General features: G+C 47.2%; 2 protein-coding genes across 2 annotated transcripts in view; both read right to left on the reverse strand.

The window, feature by feature from the left end:
• Window positions 1-281: 281 nt before the first annotated feature.
• On the reverse strand, window positions 282-26,684 carry LOC121286842 (transcription factor E2F1-like). Its single transcript, XM_041203962.1, has 8 exons — window positions 26,187-26,684; window positions 20,496-20,586; window positions 17,386-17,605; window positions 10,718-10,876; window positions 8,322-8,436; window positions 5,089-5,305; window positions 3,454-3,716; window positions 282-614 (listed from the first exon to the last, which is right to left on the reverse strand). Exons 1-7 carry the CDS (start codon window positions 26,484-26,486, stop codon window positions 3,466-3,468), a joined length of 1,353 nt encoding a protein of 450 aa, XP_041059896.1. The 5' UTR covers window positions 26,487-26,684; the 3' UTR covers window positions 282-614; window positions 3,454-3,465.
• pxmp4 (peroxisomal membrane protein 4) overlaps window positions 20,543-27,338 on the reverse strand; it is a 31,000-nt gene continuing 24,204 nt past the window's right edge. Inside the window, exon 5 of the mRNA XM_041203964.1 lies at window positions 20,543-20,586. Coding sequence (XP_041059898.1) covers window positions 20,558-20,586 — 29 coding nt within the window. The 3' untranslated portion in view covers window positions 20,543-20,557. The remainder of the gene's footprint in view (window positions 20,587-27,338) is intronic.

The raw sequence follows: 27,338 nt of genomic DNA on the forward strand, positions 1-27,338 counted from the left end.
CCACTCAGCGGGTTTCCAATCGGAACGTTTAAAGTGAGAGCCACGGTCACTGTGGTGAAGCCTGGGCACCAACCACACCCAACGGGGCAACTTCCTCAGCCCCTCCCCCCCCCCCCCCCCCCCCCCCCCCCCCCCCCCCCCCCCCCCCCCCCCCCCCCCCCCCCCCCCCCCCCCCCCCCCCCCCCCCCCCCCCCCCCCCCCCCCCCCCCCCCCCCCCCCCCCCCCCCCCCCCCCCCCCCCCCCCCCCCCCCCCCCCCCCACCCCACCAAATTGCCGTGGCAATACATCATCAGCAGCTCCCTTGCAAATAGCGCAGCATCCTACCGGTCTCACCCCACCCCCCACCGACTCAAGCTGAAACAGCTTCTCCTTGTAAAGTGAATCCCGTGAAAAGTGAATCGCACCGCAACACACTGTTTGCCTCCTTAAGTTAACTCACAGCACTAATAACCCTGGAGTGGGACCGAGGGGTTTTTAAAGCAGCTTTCTCCAGGGAAGTCAGTCAAGAGCAAAGCCTCCAGCCCACACAGGTGCTTGGATTTCTCGGAGTTCAGACCCCAGGCAGGCCAATCTGTGGCAGGACGGCTCCTGGATAATCTACGCCACAAAATTTCCTGGAGAGTCAAGAAAATTCAAAAAAAAAATAGTTCAACGGGGAAAAGAAAACGGGATTGATCAGGGAATTGTTTTTTTTTAAAAAAAAAGAAACACTCGCACAACAAAATGAATACTCAAGCATCGCTGAGAAAAAAAAAGAGACATGCTGTCAAAGCTTCTCGTCTTGCACTCGTCAGGACAGACAAAAATGCCAAATTTCAAAGGGAGCAACAGTCGATACTGCATGACCAAAGGGTCCATGAATGCCGAGGAGAAATTTCTCCCAACAACATTCAGCAAGGCTTTTCTTCCTAGCCGTTCCCACTGCCCAAGATACCCAGGGTGGATGGCTGGCTGCCTGACTCCATCCCATGAAAGACATCGGCACTCCTACCCCACGCCAGATCCTGCGCGCTGATACATTCGCCCTTGGGTAAAGTGCGGCCAGTGGTGACCATTGCTGCCCTTCCAGCAATGGCACCAGTGCCAACACCCCAGGTTGCCGATGGGAGGGACCATGAGGGATAATCATTGCCACAGGAGCATTTTATTTGTATGTACTGTGGGGCTGTTGCAAAACAGCCTCAAAACACCTGAAATAAAAACAAAGCTCAACCTTCCGGCAGCACCTATGGCGGGAGAAACAGAGTTAACGTTTCAAGTCGAATGGGACTCTTCTTCAGGATGCCAGTGCAATGGCAGATACATAGGCCGTTTGGTCTTCAGGATGCCAGTGCAATGGCAGATACATAGGCCATTTGGCCCAATCATTAGCTGATCCAATCAAGCATGTTTTTTTAAGTTGCTCATAATAGATATTGTACAGACCATGCTCAACAAGGCCCGCGCTTGCAAAACCCAAAGCAGAGCGCCTACTGTTAGATTCGATCCCACGATTGGGCAGCACTTGCTGAACAATCCTGAGTGCGCTAATAGCTACACCAACAATCAATTTAAGATAATCCGTCGAGCTCATAACATGGCTTATTTACACTTGTTAGAAGCGCAATCGTACAAAAGGGACCCATTCTCTGCAAACAAATGGAATATGTTCAAGCCTTACGCCTTTTTTGAATTAACCTGGGGGCTTGGGGAGCCTATAGTAACCTGTTGCTTTCTCGCCAGCAACGCCTCAGCCAATCAGAGCCGACTTGCCTACTAATCAGTACCCTTTTCTCCTGTAGTGTAAATTGTGGTGGTGGTTTGAAATTTGGCATTCCTGCCTATGCCCTGATGAGTGAAGGACAAAAAGCTTTGGCAACACGTCTCTCTCTTCAGCAAGCCTCTGTTCCTCTCACCGTTTCACTCTCCACAGATGCTGGCAGGCCAGAGTATTTCCGCCACTTTGTTTTAATTTCAGATTTCCAGCATCCGCAATATTTTGCTTTTATTTTAAGTTTGAAACACCTGAGGTTTCACACGATGCTTACACACTCACGGCTGGAACTCTCCACTTAACTCCTTTCATTAACACTGCTTCAGTTAAGTCAGTCACCGCCATTCCTGTTAAGAGCCCTGGTCAAATTCAGCACCCATGCTCACAAATTCTCACGCGTGTGAACAGGGCAGGTAGGGAGACTAGAAATTCACCATGGTGTGTGGGGGAGGGAGGCACAGCAATCTCTACAGGGGGAGTTGGCTTCTGTTTTGTATCCTCTTTGCATCTCTCCAATTCTAAAATTCCCCAAAAAGTTCATCATGATCCCAAATTCTTTGATCTTAAAAGGTTAGCAACCCCAGCTCCAGGCAGCCAGGTGAACCGCATTTCAAGTGTCTCTCGCAATTTGAGATCTAAAACACTTGGAAACCAGGACTCAGTGGCTGTGCTGCACCTTTATATTGGGACGGGTGGATTCAATCTGGAGCAAAGGCTTAAAGGGAACAGGCCGCGGAGTAACCACACGTCGAACATGATACCTCTAAATGTAATTTTTAGTTCACGTGCACACTCGCGTACTGCGATCCACCCTCCGTCCACCATTTACACACCAGGTTGTCCCATGTTGCCAAGGAGAAATGAAACCAGTCTTCACAAGATAGGAAAATGCATTCCTGTCACAGACATTCATTCAGTGAGGATGGATGGGCCTCTGCTTTGCAGGTGCTGCATGAGGTGCGGGGTGGGGAGAGACTGTGCCGTAATGGTAATGTCACCAAACCAGTAATCCAGAGACCCAGGCTACTTGCCTGGAGGCATAGGTTCTAATACCATCCCAGCAGCTGGCAGAGTTTAAACTCAAATAATAAATCTGGAAATTAATCATTCAATTCATAAACCTGGAATATAAAAGCTAGTCTCAGTAACGATGACCATGACAACTCTCATTAATTGTCGTAAAAACCCATCTGGTTCACTCATGCCCTTTAGGGAAGGAAATCAGCCAGCCTTACCTGGTCTGGCCTACATGTGACTCCAGACCCACAGCAATAGTGGTTGGCCCTCTGAAATGGCCCAGCAAGCCATTCAGTTCAAGGGGCAATTAGGGATGGGCAACAAATGCTGGCCTTGCCAGCGACACCCACATCCCACAAAAGAATAAATTTAAAAACCAGGGAATGAAAGGGGCGGGGGAGGAAGAAATGCTCTTGTGCTCCTGTGGTGTGGGAGGAAGGTCACCTTTATGTCGAACAGAAAACATGAAATTACCAAATTCACACCACCAGAAATATTCACCCAACATCGCTTCAGCAACCCTCGATTTGTCCCAGCTGTAATAGATACAAAGTCCTTTGTCCTCGAGTGGTCTATAGAGCAACTGAGAGGAATCCGGCTAATTCCGATCACGTGAGCGAATGGGAGAAAGCGTGCTGGAACATTCCAGGCATAGGATAATGCGGACTTTACTTTTAACTTACCTACACACTCACTCAGAACTCCAAAGGTTGTAATGTGTCAAAGTCACAGTCAAACAACTCGCTGATCCCCTCCCCTTCGTCTAAACCAAAATGGTAATCCTGAAACAGCGGGGGAGAGAGGTTGACAAACATGTCATCAAATGGGATTGCAGGAAAGGCGTCTTCTGTCTGCTGTAGTAGACTGGCAGCTGAAGTCAAAGGTGAAAGGTTAATGTCCACAACTCCTGCCAATGGGGAAGATGTATTACTTGCCAGGTGTGCCCCTGTGAATACAAAAGAAAGTAAAGAAAATGATCAGGTCCTTCCCATGCACCACTGCCCAGCATCCCTCAAGCACCCACAGAGGCAAATCACCAGGTTAAAAAAAAGTCCCACAGTTACAACAAATCAAAATTAAAATTAAAATGTAAACTTCCACAGGATACAAAAGCACCTTTGCAAGTCAACATCTGGGGAAAGAGATAATCCAAGACTTGTACTGCGCAAATCCAAAGCATTACTGCAGCTGTACAGGGCCTTGGTGAGACCACACCTGGAGTATTGTGTGCTGTTTTGGTCTCCTTACCTAAGAAAGGATACGCTTGCCATAGAGGGAGTGCAGCCAAGGTTCATCAGACTGATTCCGTATGAGGAGAGATTGGGTTGACTAAGCCTGTATTCACTCGAGTGTAGAAGAATGAGGGGATCTCATTGAAACATATAAAATTCTGACAGGGCTGGACAGACTGGATGCAGGAAGGATGTCTCTCCTGGCTGGGGGGCGTGGTTTGAAACAAGGCGGGGTCACAGACTCAGGACATGGGATAGGCCATTTGGGACTGAGATGAGGTGAAACTTCTTCACTCAGAGGGTGGCGAACCTGTGGAATTCTCTACCATGGAAGGTTATGGAGGCCAAGTCAGTGAATATATTTAAGGAGGAAATAGATGGATTTCTAGACTCTAACGGCATCAAGGGGTATGGGGAGAGAGCAGGAGTATGGCATTGAGTTAGAGGATCTGCCATGATCATGTTGAATGGCGGAGCAGGCTCGAAGGGCCGAATGGCCTACTCCTGCTCCTATTTTCTAGATTTTCATGTTTCAATAATGCTCCCCATGATGTGCAAAGGTTAAAAATATCGCATAAGGTCCTTTAAGAAAGTATTGCATTTCTATAGCGCCTTTCATGACCTCAAGATGTCTCAAAGCAAGTTGTAGTCAGTAAAGTACTTTGAAGTATAGTCATTGTTGTAATGAATGAACCTCGACAGCTAAATTGTGCACAGCACGATCCCACAAACAGCAAATGTGATCATGGCCAGACAATTATATTTTTTAAGTGATGTTGATCGGGGGGATATACATCGACCAGGACACCAAAGAAAACTTGTCTGCTCTTCAAAATGGTGCCGTGGAATCTTGTACGTGCACCTGAAAGGGTGGGCAAGGGTGTCTGTTAACACTTCATCTGAAAGATAGCACCTCTGACAGTGAAGCACTCTCTCAGTGCTGCACTGGAGCGTTAGCTTTGGTTATGTGCTCAAGTTTCTGGAGTGACATGATCTTAAGGCTCAAAAGTGAAAGTCCTACCCACTGAACCACATGGCAATGATGTGAGCATCTAAAGAGGAAATGTTGAATAAAAAAAAACAGACCTTGGCCATGACTCGAAGATGACGAGAGAATTGTGCCCAGGGGTGTTCTTCCTAATAGTTCCTGATCGGTCAAATTGCAAAGGCTGCTGGTCCTGATGGGGCTGATCTTGACGGGGCTGGTGAGGGTCTTCACAGGACTGCAAGTGCCCGAACCACTCTCAGGGCATAGGAATACATCCACTGGCCCCCTGCTGCTTTGCAATGAGATCTGCAGAGCCTTCAGAGAGAGAGAGAGAGAAAGAGACACACACACAAATACTGATCCAATCATTGAACCAATTTTCCACAGATCACTGCCACCTGCAGTGGCTCGGTGTGGAAATGCACCACACCACATGGAATAGAGCCAGAGAGGGAGCAGGAAGGAGTCCAGATTGTTCTCCCACTGTGCTGAGCACTGTTCTCTTCAGCATTTAAGATTAAGGAATGATCTAGTAGGAGTGTTCAGGATCATTAATGGAGTTAATAGGGTAGACTGTGAAACCATTTCCTTTTAGTGAGTAAAAGCACAACTAGGGCACACAAATAAGCTTAAAATCAGCTCAGAGGTGATGTCAGGAAGCACTTCACTCAAAGTGTGGCGGAGATCTGGAACTCTATCCTCCAGAAAAGTTGTTGAAGCTGGGGGAAAACGTGAAAAGTTCAAAACTAAGACCAGTAGATTTTTGTCAGGTTAAGGATATTAGGATTAGAGAACCAAGGTGATCAGTGGAATAAATATTAAGATACAGATCAATCCCGGATCTAACTGAACGGCTGAACAGGTTTAAGGGGTTGAATGGCCTCCTCCTGTTCTTATGCTCCTGAGTTAACGGATCTCAGGCATAGATTGCGTCCCGACTATATCCACGGTATCAACACTTGCAGGTAGGCTGGGAGAGAAAGCAAGGGGAAAAATAATCAGTCTATTCTTAATCGCTATCCTATGACCCTCTATTAAAACACAGCAGCAGCTGACAACCTCTTTGCTCTCCATTATGATAGGGCCACAGAAACAGGAATGGCCATTTAGCCCTTCAAGCCTGTTCTGCTGCCATTCAATGAGACCTTGGCTGGTTTGCAATCTAACTCCATGTACCAGCCTTTAGCCCGTATACCTCAATCCCTCTGGTTAACAAAAATCTATCAATCTTAGATTAAAAATTAACAACTGACCTGGAGTCAACTGCCATTTGCAGAAGAGAGCTCCAAACCCCTTTTGTGTGCAAGTGTTCCCTCAGTTCAGCCCTGAAGGCTGAGTTCTAATCCACCATCACTTGGTCAAGCGATGGGATAACAGTCGCTCAGGAAGCAGGGTCAGTCTTGGCCACCCCTCAACTCCCAACAGCCGGCTGACACTCACCGTCCAGGCTAGGAGCTGGCAAATGGTCAACTGGGTGAGACGAAGGGGCAACTGCTGCCACTACCCCAGCAAACGAAGGCTCATTTGACTCATTCCTGGGATGAGGGGCTTACCGTTTGAAGAAAAGTTGAGCAGGTTGAGCCTATATCCATTGGAGTTTAGTAGGATGAGAGGTGATCTTGTGGATTAAGACCGTAGCCATAAGATGCAGGAGCAGAAGTAGGCCATTCGGCCCATCGAGTCTGCTCCGCCATTCAATGAGATCATGGCTGATCTGATAATCCTCAACTCTACTTTCTTGCCTTTCCCCCATAATCCTTGATTCCCATACTGATTAAAAATCTGTCTACCTCCACCTTGAATATACTTAACGACCCAGCCTCTACAGCCCTCTGCAGTAAAGAATTCCACAGATGAACTAAGATAAAAGCAAATTACAGTGGACGCTGGAAATCTGGAAACAAAAACAGAAGGGGCTGGTAAAACTCAGCAGGTCTAACAGCATCTGTGGAAAGAAAAAAAAAAAACAAAGTTAACATTTCGCGAACATATGACTCTTCTTCAGAGCTCTGAAGAGTGAAACGGACTCGAAATGTCAACTCTGTTTTTCTTCTCTCCATAGCTGCTGTTAGACCTGCTGAGTTTTTCCAGCATTTTTTGTTTTTGTTCCACAGATTAACTCCCCTCTGAGAGAAGAAATTCTTCCTCATCTCTGTTTTAAATAAAAGATTTGGACGGGGCTTGATACCAGGAGGACATTTCCTCTTGTGGGGGAGGCTAGAACTAGGGGACACAGGTTAAGAATAAGAAGTCTCCCTTTTAAGACAGAGGTAAGGAGATTTTTTTTCTCTCAGAGGGAGATTAGTCTGTGGAACTGTCTTCCCCAGAAAGAGGAGGAGACTGGGTCATTGAATTTATTCAAGGTAGAATTTTTGACAGAAAAGGGAGTCACAAGTTGCGGTGGGCAGAGGGCAAGGTGGAGCTGAGACCACAACCAGGTCAGGCATGATCGTACAGAATGGCAGCATAGGCTCGAAGGGCCGAATGGCCTACTCCTTCTCCTAGGTCCTGTGTTCCTAAATGGCAGGAAACCAATCAGTAAGGAGATGGGGAACAGGGCAAAGTTTGTGGGCAGAAGCCAGTCGCCTTTGCAAGACTGGAATTGAACGGCAGAGGTGGTAAGAATAGCCACATGTTCTGGGATTGGAGGGGCGGGGTGGGGTGCCGGGGAGGGTGTGGGGACAGGGGAGAACAAGTTTTAGCTCCTCAGCTGCTCCGGATAAAATCTATCAGACACGGAAACGTCACACACCGAGCTCACAGCACACACCTCACCTCACCTCTGGACCACAGCGGCTCCAGCAGAAACATGGCAGCTTTCTCATCGCTCACCCTTCCCACCTTTAGGTTTGCACCACTGCATTGGCCGGTGAAGTGCTACAACCACATGCTGAGGGTGCCTTGGAGCAACTCGGTCACTAATCCTCTCCCCTCCACATGAAGCAGCTAGTCACTATTAACGAGATCTGCTTTAGCTGGTTCAGACACCCAGCCGGGTGAAGGTTACTTACATTACGCTGAGGAACAGCACACAGGCATTTACCAGATGCCCCGTGCCCACCCTTCCTCTGTTGCGGAGGTGCTTGAGGACCGAGAGTTGCAGGGCTGTGAGGGGGTATAGGGTTGCCAACTCTGGTTGGACGTATTCCTGGAGGTTGCATCACATGACTGCCAAATGTCCCACCCCACCCCCATCGAAAGGTTAATCTTCAATGCCTGGAGGCTCCAGGACAATCCTGGAGAGTTGGTAACCCTAGGGAGGGTTTGGGCCAGAGCTCTGCTCGAACTCGGCTTTTGAAGTACACTAGTGATTCCCATGGGCAGCACTTACCTCACTGGGATCAGTCACTTGGAGCTTGGTATCAGCTGGGGCTTTAATCACCATCACCATCTCATCAGCCAAGTTTTCAATGCTACGCAAGTCTTGACAAGTGACATAGGCAAATGTGCAAGAAGGTGGTCAAGGAATAATCTTGGATTTACAAAAGTAACATGTCCCATACACCTTACTTTGAGAGACCACACAACCAATTGGGGTGCCATAACCAAAAGTTGTCTTGGCACCAGTCTTAATACAGCATCTAACAGAGATCCCCTGTGTGGTATCAACAAAGCCCAGTAGCACTTACTGTTAAAACGTGGTAGTCATTTAGCAAGCTAAGTAATGTCAGTGCTGGGGAATGGATCACTTTGCTGCTGTCTGCACTGCACATCAGCATCAGACTGGGCTGGTTACAGGGTCAATACAGAGCAATGTAACTGGGCCCATGTGACAATGTGCATTGTCCGGAGAGGAGGGGGGCACAGGCAGGCAAATATTCCATCCCAGTAACCTGGACCCAAAATCCAGAGGTTTAAACATGAACAGGAGGCACAGTCTCTAGACAAATCCACCATTGCGCCCTGGATCTGGATCCAGTTGCATCTGCGGATTGAAGCGACGAGGCTTTCCGAACATTTCACGGAGTTTTACCGCTCACGCTCTGCGGGGAATTTCAAGCCAAGCAGCTGACTGGAATTCTGCGGGTTCCAGCAGAACACCAGTTTTGCAATATTACCCTCTGCTGCCTTCAACAGGTGCTGAGAGAGCGTATGGGATACTTTCCTTTATTAGCTGAGGCATAGAATATAAGAGCTGGAGGGGTGGGGTGGGGGATTATGCCAGAACTGTATAGAACACCAGTTAGACAGAGCTAGAGTACTGCATACAAGTCTGGTCAGTGCGTCACAGGAAGGAGATGATCGCACTAAGGAGGGCACAGAGGAGATTTACAAGGAGTGCCAGGAGTGGAAAACTTTAACCATGAGGAAAAATTGAACAGGCTGCAGTCACTCTCTCTGGAACAAAGGAGGAGGAAGGGGAGATTTGACTGAGGTGTATAGAATTATGAGGGGCCCATCTAGAGTGGAAAGGAAGGATCTACTCCCCTCAGCAGAAAAGTCAATAACCAGGGAGCTTAGATTTAAAATGATTGGTTGAGGATAAAGGGAAGTGGGGGGAGAAACCTTTTCACCCAGAGGGTAGTTGGGTCTGGAACCCACGGCCTGACAGGGACAGAAACCCTCCACATTTGAAACGAACGCGTGGACATGAATTTGAAGAGCCGGAACCTGCAAAGCTACGGAACAACAACCAGAAAGGAGATAGCTCCTATATAGCTGACACCTACACGGTGGGCTGAACGGTCTCTTTCCGTGCCATAACTTTCTACAGTTCTAAAATCGGACAGAGTGTGGAAAACCGCATCGAACCCGATCCAGTCAGTTTTTCGACCAGTGGGTCACAATAAAATTGCAGCCCCCCCACCCCCCCCACAAAAAGTGTTTCTATTGACGACCAAAGTTGCTCTGACCAGAAGCTTTGATTTCCCTCATTCATACCAGTCAATCCATTAATTCCATGAATGCCGCACACCCATTTCCTGGTTGTTCACTCCAACTGAAGCCATCAGGAGCTCAGCTTCCAACAGCAGTCCCAACCCATCACCATCTGATTCCATCTCCAGCACAGCACTTGTCTGCAATCCAATCCAACCCAACCCCCTCCCCCTACTTTTGCCACCCGCTGAATCTCTCCCTTGATTGGCCTCAAATGTCAATTGGCCTCAAACTCTAGTTCAAATGCTACCTCACACCATCCCACCTCTCAGCCATCCCCACAGAATCTCTAGTACCCCAGCTTTAATATCCTCTCCACCTCCCATTATAAATCTTTCCTACCACTGCAATCTTCTCCAATCCCACCACTCAGCCTGCCTCCTCGACTCTTTCATGGTCAAAGCATTGCCATGGTGAACGAACCAGGGAATGGCTGACCCCAAGATTTTGCTAGTTGAAAAAGACATAACACATGGACATGTGCTCATGACAATGCCTTGACCAATCAGAGTCAAACTGCCTGGTTTGAATTTAAACTTTGCAGTTAACTGTTCCATCATGCGTTCTACGTGGCAACGCCTCTACCAATCAGAGTCTACTTGCCAACCAGTCAGCACCCTCTTCTCCTGCAGTATAAATTGTTGTTCCCTTTGAGGTTTGGTATTCTTGTGATTCTGTCGAAAAGCTTCAACAGCGTGTTTCTTTTTTCAGCAATAAATCAAATCATTGGCTGCGCTGGGGAGAAAGGGGTGAAGTGGGGACAGGAGATGAAGTATCCAAAAGTACGTGAAAGCCAATCTCATTCGCTGCGCGCTGCCACTAGTTTCCCAAGCAGCAACATAAGGATATCGCTGGCTCTCCGAGTCCTCTGTCAATAGTTTGAGCTGCAGGGTGCAGTTCTGTATCAGATCCTCCAGCTTCCGATCGTTGTCGTCCAGCTCAGCAATTTCCTTCACCAGGGCCTGGTACCGGGCAAGCACCTCCCCATCCAGGAACTGATGCCCACCCCTGAGGGACAAAGAAACACAGAAGAGTCATTAACACAACCACCTCACTGGGAAGCAGGAACACAGGACAAACCGAAGAGGCGTTCTCGATGTCCAAAAGACATGCACTCACTCTCATTGCCAACCACGCACCCCCCCCACCCCCACCCAAAATGTTTATCATCCCTTCTTGAATTAACTGACCCAATCACCTGCACCACCACCTCCGCGCAAAGAGCAAAAACTGGACAGTGACATACAACAACAACTTACATTTATGTAGCCAGCTGGGCCAATGAAAACAGGCATGGCACATCAGCCAACGAAGTGCTTTTGAAATGGCATCACGGTTGCAATATAATTGCCAATTTGTGCACAGCAAGCTCCCTGGTTACCGACCCACTTTTAGTGGCAAGTTTACTCCCTACTTTTTCAATCAAAACCCCTCATAATTTCCAATGTCAGGTCTCCCCTTAACCCTTGCTGCTCCAAGGAGAACAATCGCAGCATTTCCAATCTCTCCAAATAACCGAACTCCCTCACCGAGCTGTCATCCTGGTTATGCTGAATGAGGTATGAATGTTGATCAGGACACCAGAACTTCCTTGTTCTTTTCCCCAGTAGTGGCTGGAGGATCGTTTACAATCACCTGAGAGAGGCCTAGGTTTCACGTCTTCATTTGAAAGGCGACAATAAAAAGCAGTGCCACGCTCCCTCAGTGTTAAACCCAGATTAAGCCTCTGCAGCCAAAGCCAAATACCGCAGAAGCTGGAAATCTGAAACGAAAACAGAAAATGCTGGAAACCCTCACGGGATCGGGCAGTGTTGGCGCAGAGAGAAATGGGGTTAATGTTTCAGGCTGGGATCTTTCACCAGAACTGAGTAAAGTTAGAAAAGCAATAGGCTTTGAGCAAGTGAAACGGGAGATTGTGGGGGTGGGGGTGGAAAGAGGAGGAGAACAACAAAAGGGAAGGTCTATCATAGGGTAGTGGGCAGGAGAGGTTAAATGACAAGTAGTTTCATGGTACAAAAACTTAAAACCTATTCCATTTCTAACTTTCTCAGTTCTGAAATAAGGTCACAGACCTGGAACATTAACTGTTTCTCTCTCCACAGATGCTGCCAGGTCTGTTGAGCGTTTGCAGCATTTTCTGTTTTTTAGTAAGCCTCTGCAGCTGGGCATGAGCCCCCAGCCTCAGAGGCCAACACTACCGAGCCAAGGCCCACACTCATTGAAGCCGGAGTTCAACTCGGAGCCAAATGGCAGGTCTGCAGCTTCATCGCTCTCCTTGACAGTCGGGGACGTGCACAAGGCCAGAGTTGGAGGAGCACAGGGATCTCCAAGGGCCTTCCTGAATCATCTTCCCCTCTGGTGCTTTGCATTTGCACATCTCTCCAGTCGGGGTCGGGAATGGTTCAACCCCAAAGTCACCTCTGCACATTCCTGTCAGGATTTTGAGAGGAATTGATAGGGAAGAGAAGAGGGAACTTTTTCCATTGGCGGTGTTGGGGTGGGGTGGGGGGGGGGGGGGGGGGGGGGGCGGTCTAGTCCAAGGGGGATGTAACCTCAAAAATCAGAGCCAGGTCAATCAGGAGAGAAGTTAGAAATCATTTCTTCACACACAAGGGTGGTAGAAGTGTAGAACTCTCTTCCACAAAAGGCAGTAGATGCTAGCTCAATTAATAATTTTAAATGAGATCGATAAAATTTTTGTTAGGTAAGGGTATTGTGGAACATGGAGCAATGATGGGTCGATGGAGTTAAAATGCAGATCAGCCAATGATCTAACTGAATAGAGGCACAGGCTTGAGGGGCTGAATGGTCTACTCTTGTTCCTATGACCATATAACTTTAAGAAAGTCAAAACCTCCAAGAACATTAAGGGGTTCGTATTTAGGATGGGCGAGTGCCCACATGAACTGTGGATAGCAGGAAAGGGTTGCAGAAGTGGTGGTTAGAATAAGGTAAAACCTCCATCATTGGTAGAGGGGAAGCAGAGGGGAATGGCAACAGGGGTGCAAAGAAAGAGAGGGCAGCGCAGGAATATCTGATGGTTTGGGGACAAAACAGTGGAATATAAAAGTAGGAAAGTTTTACTGCAGCTGTACAGGGCACTGGTGAGACCACTCCTGGAATACTGTGCAGTTTTGGGCTCCTTCTTTAAAAAAGGATATAACTGTGTTAGAAGCAGTTCAGAGAAGGTTCAAGCGACTCACTCCTGGGATGAAGGCCTTACCTTATGAAGGCAGGTCCAACAGGTTGGGCCTGTGCCCACTGCAATTTATAAGAAAGAGCTGATCTTACTGGAACTTATAAGATCCTGAGGGAATTTGATAGGGTAGATGTTTCCTCTTGTGAGGGAGACCAGGGCAAGGGGGGACAGTTTAAGAATAAGAGGGCTACTGCTTTAAGACGGACATGAAGATTTTTTTTTTCCTCTCAGGGGTCAAAAGCCTGTTGAATTCTCTTCCCCAGAAAGCAGAGGGTCATTGGCCTGTGGAATTCTCTTCCCCAGAAAGCAGAGGGTCATTGGCCTGCGGAATTCTCTTCCCCAGGAAGTAGTGGAGGCTGGGTCATTGAACATATTCAAGGCTGGGCATGATCTTATCGAATGGCGGATCAGGCTCAAAGGGACAAATGGCCTACTGCTGCTCCCAAGTCCTATCTTCCAATGTAAGAGCCTAGCAGCGCAGGGTGGGTCCATGGAAACACACTGCGCCACAGGCTGGCAACACAAAGCCATTTCCCCATGCATTCCTGACTGTTACCACCCTCTGGGTAAAAAAGTTCTTCCTCGCATCCCCCCCTAAAGCTCCTGCCCTTCACCTTGAACTTGTGCCCCCTCGTGACTGACCCTTCAACTAACAGGAACAGCTGCTCCCTATCCACCCTGTCCATGCCCCTCATAATCTCGTATACCTCGATCAGGTCGCCCCTCAGTCTTCTCTGCTCCTACAAAAAAAAGCAACCCAAGTCTACCCAACCTCTCTTCATAACTTAAATGTTTCATCCCAGGCAACATCCTGGTGAATCTCCTCTGCACCCCCCTCCAGTGCAATCACATCCTTCCTATAATGTGGCGACCAGAACTGCACACAGTACTCCAGCTGTGGCCTCACCAAGGTTCTATACGACTCCAACATGACCTCCCTACTTTTGTAATCGATGCCTCCATTGATAAAGGCAAGTGTCCCAAATGCCTTTTTCACCACCTCCACCTTCAGAGATGTATGGGCACACACACCTTCCTCTTCCCCGTTAACTTTTTTTATCATCTTAAACAAATCAATTAGATATTAAACTCAATTTTCTACATTCAAGGGAATACAAATCTAGACTATGCAATCGCACCTCAATTTAACCCTTCTTTCCCTGGTACCAGAGACGGTTACAGCACAGGAGGCCATTCAGCCCATCGTGTCCACACCAGTCAACAAAGATCTGACTACACTAATCCCATTTTCCAGCGTTTGACCCATAGCCCTGTAGGCTATGGCAACGCAAGTGAATATCTAAATACTTCTTAAATGTTACGAGAGTTTGTGACTCAACCACCCTTTCAGGCAGTGAGTTCCAGACTCATTCTGGTGAATCTGCTTTTACTCTCTCCAAGGACAATACATCCTTTCAGATCCCCATTTAAGGTGATTGGCACAAGAAGCAAAGGCAACATGAGGAAAAATCTCTTCTAACACAGTGAGTGGTTAAGATCTGCAGTGCACTGCCCTGGAGTGTGGTGGAGGCAAATCCAATCGGGGCTTTCAAAAGGGAATTGGATAAGCAACTGAAGGGAAACGATATGCAGGGCTACAGAGAAAGGGTGAGGATTAGGCCTAGCTGAGTTGCTCTTCCAGAGATCTGGCACAGAGATGATGGGCAAAATGGCCTCCCCTCCTACATTGTAGCCATTCTCGGCGCAGTGCCCAGATCTAAACGTAGCACTACAGGTAGGGTCTAAGCAGAGCTCTGTACAGCTGCAACATAACTTCTATTGTACTTCACCCGCCCAGAGATAAAGGCCAGCATGGCATTAGCTTTTTCTAATTATTTTTTGTACCCATTAACTAGGTTTTAGTCATTTCTGGATTTGGATCCCTAAATCTCTCTACTCCTCCACAGTTCCTGCACTCTCACTATTTTTTGAACTTTAAGTAGGAGTTTGCTTCCCTCCTTAAGGAGCAATGGCCTCATCTTCCAGCGCCAAACTCACATGGCCTAGTTTTGGCAGGGACCCTGGAGGGCATCACACTGACTGGTACAAAACCCAATGTCGAGGGCCTTCACATCAGCTTTGAAGGTTCGGGCATCCTACGGGTCCTACTGGGTCCGGCTACCTCGCCACACAGAAGGCCCTCGGTAATACATCCTGCGCACCAGTGAAGTCGCCTCTGCTTGCTGAATGCCGACATACTTGGGAGGCTGGCCTTTGCGAGGGCTGCCACACTTGTGATTTTGTCCTGTCATGAAATGCCCAGAATGCACTGCATGCAGCAGCAAAGGTGAAAGATGAGCTTCCAATTCTTGACAACTATTCATGTTGAATTTGCATTTGGCGCTAGTTAGGCCTCATCTGGCATACTGCGCCCAGTTCTGGGCACCATACTTGAGGAAGGATGCGAAGGCACTGGAGACAGTACACAGGAGGTTCACAAGAATGATTCCAGGGATAAAGAACTGTAGCTATGAGGATAGATTGGAGAGGTTAGGACTGTTTTCTTTGGAGGAAAGAAGGCTGAGAGGAGGCTTGATAGAGGTATTCAAGGAGTACAGACAGGGTAAACAGTGAGAAACTGTTCCCACTCAAAAGAGCATCAGGAACAAAAGCCACAGATTCAAAATAATTGGCAAAAGGAGTAATAGTGATGAGAGGAAAAAATTTTTTTCCCCCCCCATGAGGGTGGTTTGAGTCAGGGACAAACTTCCTTAGAGGCTGGTAGAGGCAGGTTTGATCGAGGGACTCAAAAGGGAATTGGATTGCTATCTGAAAAGAATAAATGTGCAGGGTTACGGGGGATAAGGCAGAGGAGTGGGGCTAGGTAGAATGCTCTTTCAGAGAGCCAGTGCAGACTGGATGGGCCAAATGGCCTCCTTCTGCACTGTAAAGATTCTGTGATTCTAAGCATCGTCCATGCTTCACAGCCATCACTACTAGTCACCGACAGAGGGAATTTTTTTTTGAGGATGTGGACGTCGCTGACAAGAACAGCATTTGTTGCCCACCCCTAACACTCCATGAACTGCTCGGTCATTTCAGAGGGCAGTTAAAAATCAACCACGTTACCGTGGGTCTGGAGTCACGTGTAGGCCAGACCAGGTAAGGGTGGCAGGTTTCCCTCCCTAAAGAGCACGAGTGAACCAGATGGGTTTTCACGACAACCACTGATAATTGCCACGGTCAGCGTTACTGAGGCTAGCTTGGTATTCCAGATTTATTAATTGAATTTAGATTCCCACCAGCCGCCGTGGTGGGATTTGATCCCCTATCCCCATGAGCCCGGGTTTCTAGATGCTAGTCCAGTAACATTGCCACTACGTCACCAGCTCCCCAGGTGTCATCACCTGTGGGCCGGTGAGTGCTACCACAGTGATAAGTTGGCTAGAGTGGCTTGGCTAAAGGTGCCAAAACTGGAAAAAAAAAACCCCACAAAGACACCGGACGATAACCACCTCACACGCAGCACTTGTGGCAGAACCTGCCCCACACGGATTGATCTCATCAGCCATTGCTATATGAAGCTACCCCATCCTCAGTGGATTTAAATTCCTCTGAAGAGTCCTACGGACTCGAAACGTTAACTCTCGTCTTTCTCTCCGCAGATGCTGTCAAACCTGCTGAGTTTTTCCAGCATTTTCTGTTTTTGTTTCAGATTTCCAGCAGCCGCAGTGTTTTGCCTTTATCTTAGGATTTGGCTTTCTGCCCGCCCATCATCACACGCAGGTGGTAGGATCCCTACGATGATCCTTACGATGTCTGGCCAGACCGGACACTCCCGCACATGCTTCCCAGCGGTATTCACTGAGCAGAAGGATGACCCATTTCGCCATCACCGTCAAACCCCACTCCCCTCAGCCAAACCCAGAGGATCGGAGACCAATTGTGGTGCTGCTCCGGCTGGGACGTAAGTGAATTCAGCCACAGACCAAGTGAAGGGGAGTTCAGGAGCGGTTTTGATCAACTAAATAAGGAGGAAACAGCAGAGGAAGAGTCAGTAACAGGATTCGGATTTAAGGTGCTGGCAAAAGAATCAGAGAGGAGATGACAAAAAAATTTTTATGCAGCAAGTTGTGATGATTTGGTATTCGCTGCCTGAAAGGGTGATGGATGCCGATTCAGTAGTAACTCTCAAAAGGGAATTGGATAAATACTTGAATGGGGGAGAAAGCAGGGGAGTGCGACTAATTGGAGAGCCCACCAAAGAGCCAGCACAGGCACCAAGGGCCGAATGGTCTCTTTCTGGGTTTTATCGTTCCACGATTCAGATGTTTTAAATGTCGCGACAATCACGTTCAATGCCTGCTGCAACACTCACAGCCACTGGATGTGATTCTTGGATTTCTTGGTGATGAGCTTGATGCCTTCCAGGACATTGGTGATGTCGTAGATTCTGCGCTTCTGAACTTCGAGGGCTTGTGCTGCCCAGTTCAGGTCCAACACACCATCCGGAGACTGCGCTAGCAACTGGATAAATCGCTTGGTGATCAGGCTCAGGGATGTGTCGTACCGAGTCTTCTCCACTGGAGATTTCAGGCCTAAGATCAAAATAACTTACACAGAATTACAGAGAACGTACAGCACAAAAACAGGCCTTTTGTCTCAACTGGTTCAGGCCAGTGTTTATATTCCACTCTTCCTCCCAACTCCCCTCACCTAATATGCAGCTGTGGCTCAGTTGGTAACACTCTCACCCACAAAAGCCAGGCTGACATTCCAGTGCAGTACTGAGCGAGTGCTGCACTGTCAGAGGTTCCATCTTTTGGATAAAACATTAAACTGAGGACCCATCTGCCTGCTCGTGTCATGTTAAAGGCCCCAGGGCACAATTTCAACAGTACTGGAGTTATCTCTGGTGCCCTGGTCAATACTTATTCATTTTTTTTATTCATTCATGGGATGTGGGCATCGCTGTCTGGGCCAGCATTCATTGCCAATCCCTAATTGCCCCTGAGAACAGAGTGGCTGGCTGGGTCATTTCAGAGGGCATTCAAGAGTCACCCACATTGCTGTGGGTCTGGAGGCACAGGATGGCAGATTTCCACATTAGTGAACCAGATGGGTTTTTACAACAATCAGCAATAGTTTCACCGCCATCATTAGACTTTTAATTTCAGATCTTTAAAATTAAATTCAAATTTCACCATCTGCTATGGTGGGATTTGAACCCGACTCCCCAGAGCATTACCCTGGGTATCTGGAATGCTAGTCCAGTGACAATACCACTACACCACTGCCTCCCCAGTCCCTCAAATCAACATCATAAAAACAAATTATCTGGCCATTATCACATTGCTGTTTGTGGGAGCTTGCTGTGCGCAAATTGGCTGCCTCATTTCCTACTTTACAACAGTGACTACACTTCAAAAGTGTCTGATTGGCTGTAAAGCATTCGGCCATCATGAGAAGCGCAATAAAAATGTAAGTTTTTAATTCTATCGGCATAATCTTCGACCCCTTTCCTTCGGTGTTTACTTAGCTTCTCATTTAAAGCATCTGCACTATTTGTCACAGCTACTCCATACATTGCATTTATCTAGTGCCTTTCACAACCCCAGGACATTTCAAAGCACATTGTAAACGCAGCAGTCAATCTGTGCACTGCAGCCACCCACAAACAGCAATGTCGTAATGGCCACGTGATCGTTTTTTTTTAATCAGTGGTGTTGGCTGAGGTATAAATATTGGCCGGGACATCAGGGAGAAACCCCCTGCTCTTTAAAATAATACCCCGGGATCTTCCACATTTATCTGAGAGGGGGGGGGCTTCAGTTTAACATCTCTTCTGCAAGTCCCTCTGTACTACACTGAAGTCTCAGCCCGGATTATGGTTCCGTCCCGAGGAACGGGACTGGAACCCACAACCTGCCACCTCGGACGACTGAGCCACCCCAGAGGAAAAAAGTTTGCAACTTCAACAAGTAAATTCCGAGGGTCAAAGGACAAGAATCTTGTCACCCACATACCAGGATCACGAGCACATTCCAGGCCTTTGAACTGTAGCCCAATAAATCATGCATTCAGCAAACAAGTTTAAAAATCAGTAAGGATTACCCAGTGGAACAATGGGAGATATCGTGATTATGGAACTGGACTAGTGACCCAGGGGTACTGAGGTCAAACCCCAACTGGTTCACTAAGTCCCTCCAGAATGCGAAATGGCCATTCTTACCCAGTGTCGCTGGGCATGACTGAACTGCCCTCTGATGGCCTAGCGGGCTACTCAGGGTAACTAGGGAAACCAGGAAGGCCCCAGGGTCAAGCTAATGTCTCCGAGGGTATTAGCAAGGGCAGGAAAGAATGCAGTCATTTTCCTCAAAAGGCTAAGGTGGAGGCGGTTTATATACATTTATATTACTTCCCGGCCACGATACAATAATACCACCATCCCTGGCTGAAAGTTGACATGTCCAGCTTCCAGGTAGAGCCTCCCAGCACAACTCTGTAACCTTGCAAGAGGAGGCTGAGGAGGAATATCCCACGTGCAAAATTGATCACTCAACAAAAGCTTACATTTATATAGTGCCTTTAACGTAGCAAACATCCCAAGGGTCTTCACAGGAGCATTGCCAAACAAAATCTGACACTGAGCCACATAAGGAGACATTAGGACAGCTGACCAAACGCTTGATAAAAAGAGGAGCAGTTAAGGAGCGGCATGAAGAAAGATTTAGGGAATTCCAAAACTTAGGGTCCAGCCATCATTGGTTAAGTGTAGGAAATCAGGTATATGCAAGAGGCCAGGAATGGAGAAGCGCAGAGATCTTGGAAGGTTGTCGGGCTACAGAAGGTAACAAGAGGCAAAAGGGGAGCAAGGTCAAAGGGACTTGAAGACGAGGAGAATTTTAAAATCGATGGGTTGTCAGGCAGGAAACCACATAGGTCAGTGAGCACATGGGTGAACGGGGTTTGGTGCGAGTTAGCAGAGTTCTTGGTGAGCTAAGGTTTACAGAAGGTGATGGGTGGGAGGTTGGCTGGGAGAGTTTTGCAATAGTCCAGGCTGGAGGTAACAAAGGCGTGAATGAAGGTTTCAGCAGAAGATGGGCTGAGGCAGGGGCGTTCTTGGAGAATTGGCTCGAGTATGCCTAGAGAGAATATCGGCCCTCGAACCTGACAAACTATCATGAATAAAACGAGCTGAGCTGCTATCATACACGGGGTCCACTCCACTTGTATCTGCCAAGACAATAAAGTTGGCCACTTTATGAGGACCCTCTGGCCCAATCAGAAGAGCAAACACCTAATCCTAGGCCTTTGCCAACGAGGGCTTGTGACCAACTGCAAAGACCCTAAAGTAAGGTTCCTGCGCTTCCCAATGCTGGTTGTAAGAGCTTAGACTGGAGAGCTCAAGTCTTTCACTCACTTCTTCCTCCTAGACGGGGCTAAAGAAAATCATACCATTACAAGTTTTGCTACTTTGCACCATACCTCTCCCAGAAGACTTCCCTTTCCCTTTAGGGCTCACCATCTCCACAGCGAGATACTGATGATCACTTTCCAGCTCCAACTTCCTCTTCACCTGCAGAGAGCATCAAAAGGAACTTTGTGAAAACCCACTCGCAGATACTGTGAATAAAAAGGGAAAGTACAAATGACTGCCGCTGTTTTTGGCCAAACACCTTCTACACAGAACCATCAATACAACCATAAACTGCAAAACATCATACACAAAACAATCTGCGACCTTTACAGATATCCACGTTTTAACCGTGCAGGAAGTTCCCCTCGTTGCTCAGGGACAACAGGCTGTGGGGGAAACATATCCCGGTCACCTCACTTTACAGCTGGCAATTGAGGGCAGGAAGAGGCCGGAATAAAACATACCCGATTTCCCCCACCATCTAGCTAGCTGAGATGAGATAACCTTGAGCACAGACTGCTATACTGTGAGAAACCAGTTTAGAAATAATCACTCTACTCAAGAGAAGGAAACCACCCCCCTCACACACACCCCACCCCCCCCCCCCAACTTATTTGCCCCAGTTTACATGACTGGGCTGAGGTCTTGACGGGTGCAGAGTAGTGTCCCTGCCTCTGAGCCTGAAGCTCCGGGTTCAAGTCCCACTCCAGGACTTGATGGCCAAGGAAGGTGTGTTCATGGGGCGGCCAAACAGGGTCATTATCAACCTGCAAATCATTCCAAAACACACCAATGGCAGGCGGTAAGAATGGGAAGGATTTCTGGGCAGCCATGTGGTGGAAAGAAAGTTAAGAGCCTCTACCATCACCATCCATAGTTCCAGGCTACAACATGCATGTAAAATTGGATGTCGCCTCAGCAACTTGGGACTCCCCAGGCGAACTGTAACACACCAGAACCACATGAATGGGAAGTGAAACTGTTGCGAAATTTCAGGGGTTTCAACACTGTCAGGGTAGACCAACTCCAATGGTGTTGCTGTAGAGGAGGGAGCAGATAAATCTTTTAAATATTAAAAAGGAGTGTGCCATGTTTTTTAAAAACTGTGTCACCTTACTAATATCTGCCATTCAAGCATGCTTTTGCCTGGCTCCTTCTACGCTGAGCTTTGCTGAGCATCCATCACTCACCCATGTAGCAACTGGTGGCTGCCCTATTCTGAAGCTTCTATTGATGCCAGTCAAGCCAGCAGCTAGCGGCACACAAAGCACAGTCTAGTATAACCTCCACTCAGGCATTGCACACAGCCAACCTACACTCCTATTTGGCACGACTGTGTGGCAACCTATTTTTAAAGGAGGGGAGGGATAGGGGATAAGTAATCATCAGGGAAGATCACGGAGCCATATACACATGGCAACCCCGTATATCATGCAGCAGCCACTCCACCACACACCCTCATAGGCTCCATCTTCTGGGAGACAGAGATGGGGCAGCAAGCCAATCCTTCACCATTGCACACTTTTACCAAGGAGGTCGTGTCACCTCACACACCTCAGGTCTACTGGCTTTGAATTCGGCAGCTCTGGTAGAGGAACAAAGGTTTGACTCATACGGCACAGCGGAGGCAATAACTGGAATTAAAAGTCTGACGATGACCACAAAAACATTGCCGATTGTCGCAAAAACCCATCTAGTTCATTAATGTCCTTTAGGGAAGGAAATCTGTCGTCCTCACCAGGTCTGGCCTACATGTGACTCCAGGCCCACAGCAACGTGGCTGACTCTTAAAAAAAAAATGCCCTCTGAACAAGGGCAATTAGGGATGGGCAATCATTGATGGCCTAGCTAGCATTGCCCACATCCCACGAATGAACAAAAAAAGTCTGCCCATAGTGCCCGCTCTCTGAACGCACAATCCAATTAGTCCCACCCCTCCTGTCCTTTCCTCATGGCCCTGCAACTGTTTCCTTTTCAAGTATTCATCCAATTTCCTTTGAATCCACTTCCGACACCCTTTCAGGCAGCGCATTCTAGATCACGACAACTCACTGCAAAAAAGCTTAAATAACTAGAAGTTCACCTAAGTTCAGGAGAACTGAGAGATAACAACCTTTTTTTTAATGTCTCCAGCATGTCATATAGGTCCCTGCTAAGTATATGACAAACATCTAACTCGCGTGGTATCTATCAGAAGCCTTAAAGCACTTCAGGCAATGGCTGACTCAGAGTACAGCAACTGTGTTATAGGCAAAGTCTGCAAGTATTCCAGCAATTGGACTTTGGCAGCTGCCATGGCAACACCTCTACCACTCAGAGCCCACATGCCAACCAATCAGCACTCTCTTCTCAAGAAGTATAAATTGTTATTCCCTTTACTGGTTGGTATTCTTGGGAATTGTCCTGATGAGTGCAAGACAAAAAGCTTCGACAACAAGTGTCTTTTTCCAGCAATACTCAATAAAGATTTTCCTGTTTCAGATTCTGGACCATAGACATGCAACATTAGCTCCAGTGAAACAAGCCACTTCATCCTCACTCTGAACTCCCATCTTTGGGTGGGAATAGATCAAGGTACAATTCCACAGTTCCTCCACAACATCTTGGAAATAATTTTTTTTAAATATAAAAAAGTGTGAGCCTAGTCAACAAGTGGCAGCTTGCTATTTGGTCGTAAGAGCCTCACAGGAAATTCACATGCGCTTTCCAGCAAACATCACCAAGAAGCTATCAGGAACACAAGAAATAGGAAGAGTAGGTAGGCCACACGGCCCATCAAGCCTGCTCCACCATTCAATACGATCATGGCTGATCTTGGGCTTCAGCTCCACTTTCTGCCTGTTCCCTGTATCCCTTAATTCCATGAGACACCAAAAATTTGTCCATCTCAGCCTTAAATGTATTCAACGATGGAGCATCCACAACCGAATGGGGTATAGAATTCTAAAGATTCACAACCCTTTGAGTGAAGTAATTTCTCCTCATCTCAGTCCCAAATGATCAGCCCCTTATCCTGAGACTGAACCCCCGTGTTTTAGATTCCCTGACCAGCTGAAACAATCTCTCAAAGTCCACCCTATCAAACCCCTTCAGTATCTTGTATGTTTCAGTAAGATCGCCTCTCATTCTTCTAAATTGGAGAGAATATAAGCCCAATTTACTCAGCCTTACAACATAGCATAACCCCTTTATCCCAGGGGCCAATCTATTGAACCTTCACTGTACTGTCTCCAATACAGGTATATCCTTTCTCAAGTATGGAGACCAAAACTGAACACAACATTCCAGATGCAGTCTCACCAAAACCCTGTACAATTGTAGCAAGACTCCTTTATTCCAGTACTCCAATCCCTTTGCAGTAGAGTCCAGCTGGAACTCTAATCATTCTCTCACTTCCCTAGACCAGAAGTGGAGGCAAAAATCACAACAACAGCCCTCTGGCTGAAGTCAACTACCCCAACACAACAGAAATCAAATATGGGCCCAGTGCCAGGTCATACAGTTGACACACTCGACCACCTTAAAACCCAAGGACATTTTTGTTTTTATTACTTTATAAAATAAGACTTTAGTTCACCATTTAAAAGGAAAATAATTGTCCCATGTGCTGCTAATTCTAGCAGAGGAACTGGTAGGAAGGAGTTAGCAAACCCTCAATGTGAAGGAGGCACCAATGACCAGGGATTTTAGAGGTGGTCTCAGGAACTCCTACGAACCAGGTCCACTCAACATTTAAAAGTCAATATAGTTAGAATTTGACTAAAACAATTAGATCAGCAACCTGAGAAGGAGATTGCTTTCTGAAAGAAAATCCGTGGAAATTTAATAAGTTAGAGCTCTGAGCAACAAATCAAATGTCAGCTTTTTTATTGCAATAAAACTGATTGCAGCTGAATAACCTTTTTAAAATGAGTTTTATTCAATTTCAAAGCAGGCATGATCCAGGACTCTGTGTGAGTCCTTCCACAATAGCTATCTAATCTCAGACACAGCACTGTGGGAGCAGAGTGGAAGGGGATGGCTTTTCCCTGGGTGTCCCTCCCCCTCCACAGCTCTTTGTTTACCTTGTGAGGGACTGATTCCCAGCCCAGGGCTGACAGCAGCCAGCCTGCTCTTTAGGCCTCTCCGAATGCAGTTCTGCAACTAGCTCACGAGCTGCAGTCACCCAGACTGTGCCCCAAGTGGTCTTACAGAATTCAAAGTGCAAAGTATCCAAGGATAGGAATCTCGACGACGACTTGCATGAATTTGAGACCTTTAATGCATCAAAGTAATAACTTTATATAGTATCTTTAATGCACTGTAATGAAACATCCCATGGTGCTTCTTGGAGCATTATTAAAGAAAATTTGACACCAAGTCACATAAGGAGATAGATTTTAGGACAGGTAACCAAAAGCTTGGTCAAAGAGCGTGTTAAAGGAGGGAACAGATGCAGAGAGGTTTCAGGAGGGAATTCTGGTGTTTAGGGCCTAAACTGTGCCCACAGCATCAAGCGCACACAGAACTTTGGTTTTCCATTCTCTGGTTCAAAACACTTGCTGCTCTAGGACCTGTGCCCAAAGCCCCATTACTTAATGTCCCCAGACTGGGGGTGGGGAAGATGAGTGTGATCTTAAAGGGAGGGATAAGGACTACAGTTTCGGACCATGGTGTACTGATCAGTGCTGCTCTCTCCAGCTACTGAATGCACTGTCTTCCTGTAGTTTTTTTTAAAGTGGCAAAACAGCATTCAGCATGAGATTTTTCAGACAAAGTGAGTTAACTGGCACAGGAACGTAGGCATGATGTTTTATGAAGTTGTCTGGCCAGCTTGATTGTTTACACAAAAATGTCTCTTCCTAACCCCAAAAACAGTTTCACTGCAAGACCAGGGCCAAATCGACTAACACACACAGATGTGTGGGTCATATACTTGAAATGATGGTGGGAGATAACTTACCCATCAACTAACAAACAAAACTTGCCTAAAAAGACCCAAATCATCTGTAAAACAACCAAATACTAATTCTGCAGCACCTACAACACCCTGCCCAATCTGAAAAATTCCCATCCGACACAATACTCAAGAAAACGTTTGAATGCAAAAATATTAAACTGTGCTGCAATCTTCACTATCTTAAAATAGCCTAATCTTGGTGCGAAAAATGCTTAAAGCTAAGTATTTTGATCAGTAAGGGAGTATAATCAGCATTAAAATAGATCTCTGTGATTTAGGTAGATTTCTAGGTTGTAGTGAGATGGCTATGCTGACACAGAAGCTCAATGAGAAGGTTTTAAGGTGTTAACAGTTGGCAATGTTCATCTGGGTGGATAGTGGTGCTATCAGGACTGACAAGCGTAACTAGAATGTATAAGGATCTATCTGTTCAGCTACACGCAGTAATGCTCCTTGGGGTATCAGCACTGCATACACGCACACACACACACAATGTATAACTAGAAGATATGTTATAACATTCAGAAACGTTCCTCTGGGCGGATATTGGTGCTCAGTATACATAAAAACACACACACACACGTATAACTAGAAGATATGTTAGAACCATTCAGAAACATTCCTCTGGGTGGATATTGGTGCTGTCAGTATACATAAAAACACACACACACACAAGTATAACTAGAAGATGTAAGGATATATCTGTTCAGGTACACTCAGTAATGTTCCTCTAGGTGGATGTTGGTGCTCTCAGTATACACACAGCCCTAGACAGACACACACACACACACACACACACTCTCTCACTCACACCAATTACCGGCGGGCGCCCCAGGGGGGGCCGCTGTCCCCACTCGGCTGACCCGGGACCCTGGGGAGTAGCAGCAAACAGCAGGAGCCCCTGAGCCTCCTCCGCCCCGGTCCCCGTCCGCTCTGCCGCCTCTGCCTCTGCCTCCGGCTCAGCCCGGCCACTTCCTGGGGAGGAGAAAATCAGCAGCGGCTGCCCGAGCAGCCCCTCGGGCCCGCAGCAAGACACGGTGACCATCCCGGTCTGGCTGGACAGGAGGGAATCGGCGGCGGGCTCGGGATTTATCGCACCCGGTAACCCTTCTCTGGACATTGTTAATGTTGCAATTTTTTTTTGGGGGGGGGGGGTTGTTGTTACTGTCTTTGTCCCTTTTTGTTTTGGATCCTTGTTCTCGCTGCAAGAGAACGCATTAACAAATTAATATTATTTCAGCAGCAAATTATAATTCCAAGTGCTCGCCCTCCCGTGTTATCCCACGGATTGATGCAGGTTAAAAGGATACTTGGAGTTCAGTTCTATCCAGGAAGCTGCCAGCTGCTCAGACATGGGGCTGCTTTTTTTACGCGCCAAATATTTGCCGCGAAACAGCCACCCGGCCGCGTCACAATGGGCCGCCACGCCCCCCCTCCCCGCCCCCTCTGACACCCGACTGGCCGCAGTCTCTGACGGGCAGCCCGCTCCGTCCAATCAGCGGCTCAGCCCCCCCCCCCCACACCGAAGGTTTGTCTTTCCGCTGGAGCGGGGAAGGCGGGTTTATTTAAAGAGAGAGAGACGGGGGGGGAGGGGGGGAAACCAGGAAGTGCCGCTCTGCACCCTTTAAAAAGTATCATAAAAAGCTGCTAGACTCAATCCCGTGTTTACTATTGAGAATCTCTTGTTATTGCCCTTGTTTATGATCTCCTATTTCTATATTGTTATTGCCTTTGTTTTTAATCACCTATACTATTTCTAGATTGTTATATACCTTGCTTCTAGACCTATAATATTTCTATATTGTTATATACCTTGGTTTTTAATCACAACTATGATTTATACATTGTTATAAAGTTTGTTTTTTTATCTTTAATATTTCTACATTGCTATATATCTTGGTTTTCTAGATTGTTATATATCTTTTTTTTAATATATAATATTTCTATATTGTTATATACCTTGGTTTTTAAT

Source organism: Carcharodon carcharias, chromosome 14 (genome assembly GCF_017639515.1).
Source record: "Carcharodon carcharias isolate sCarCar2 chromosome 14, sCarCar2.pri, whole genome shotgun sequence".
NCBI lineage: Eukaryota > Metazoa > Chordata > Chondrichthyes > Lamniformes > Lamnidae > Carcharodon > Carcharodon carcharias.

Coding starts and splice junctions, on each gene's coding strand:
- LOC121286842 (XM_041203962.1), bottom strand. CDS start 26,486: ATGTCCAGAGAAGGGTTACCGGGTGCGATAAATCCCGAGCCCGCCGCC. Junction 20,587..26,186: donor CCCCCCTGGGGCGCCCGCCG/GTAATTGGTGTG, acceptor TGCTCTCTGCAG/GTGAAGAGGAAGTTGGAGCT. Junction 3,717..5,088: donor ATCTTCGAGTCATGGCCAAG/GTCTGTTTTTTT, acceptor TTGTATTCACAG/GGGCACACCTGGCAAGTAAT.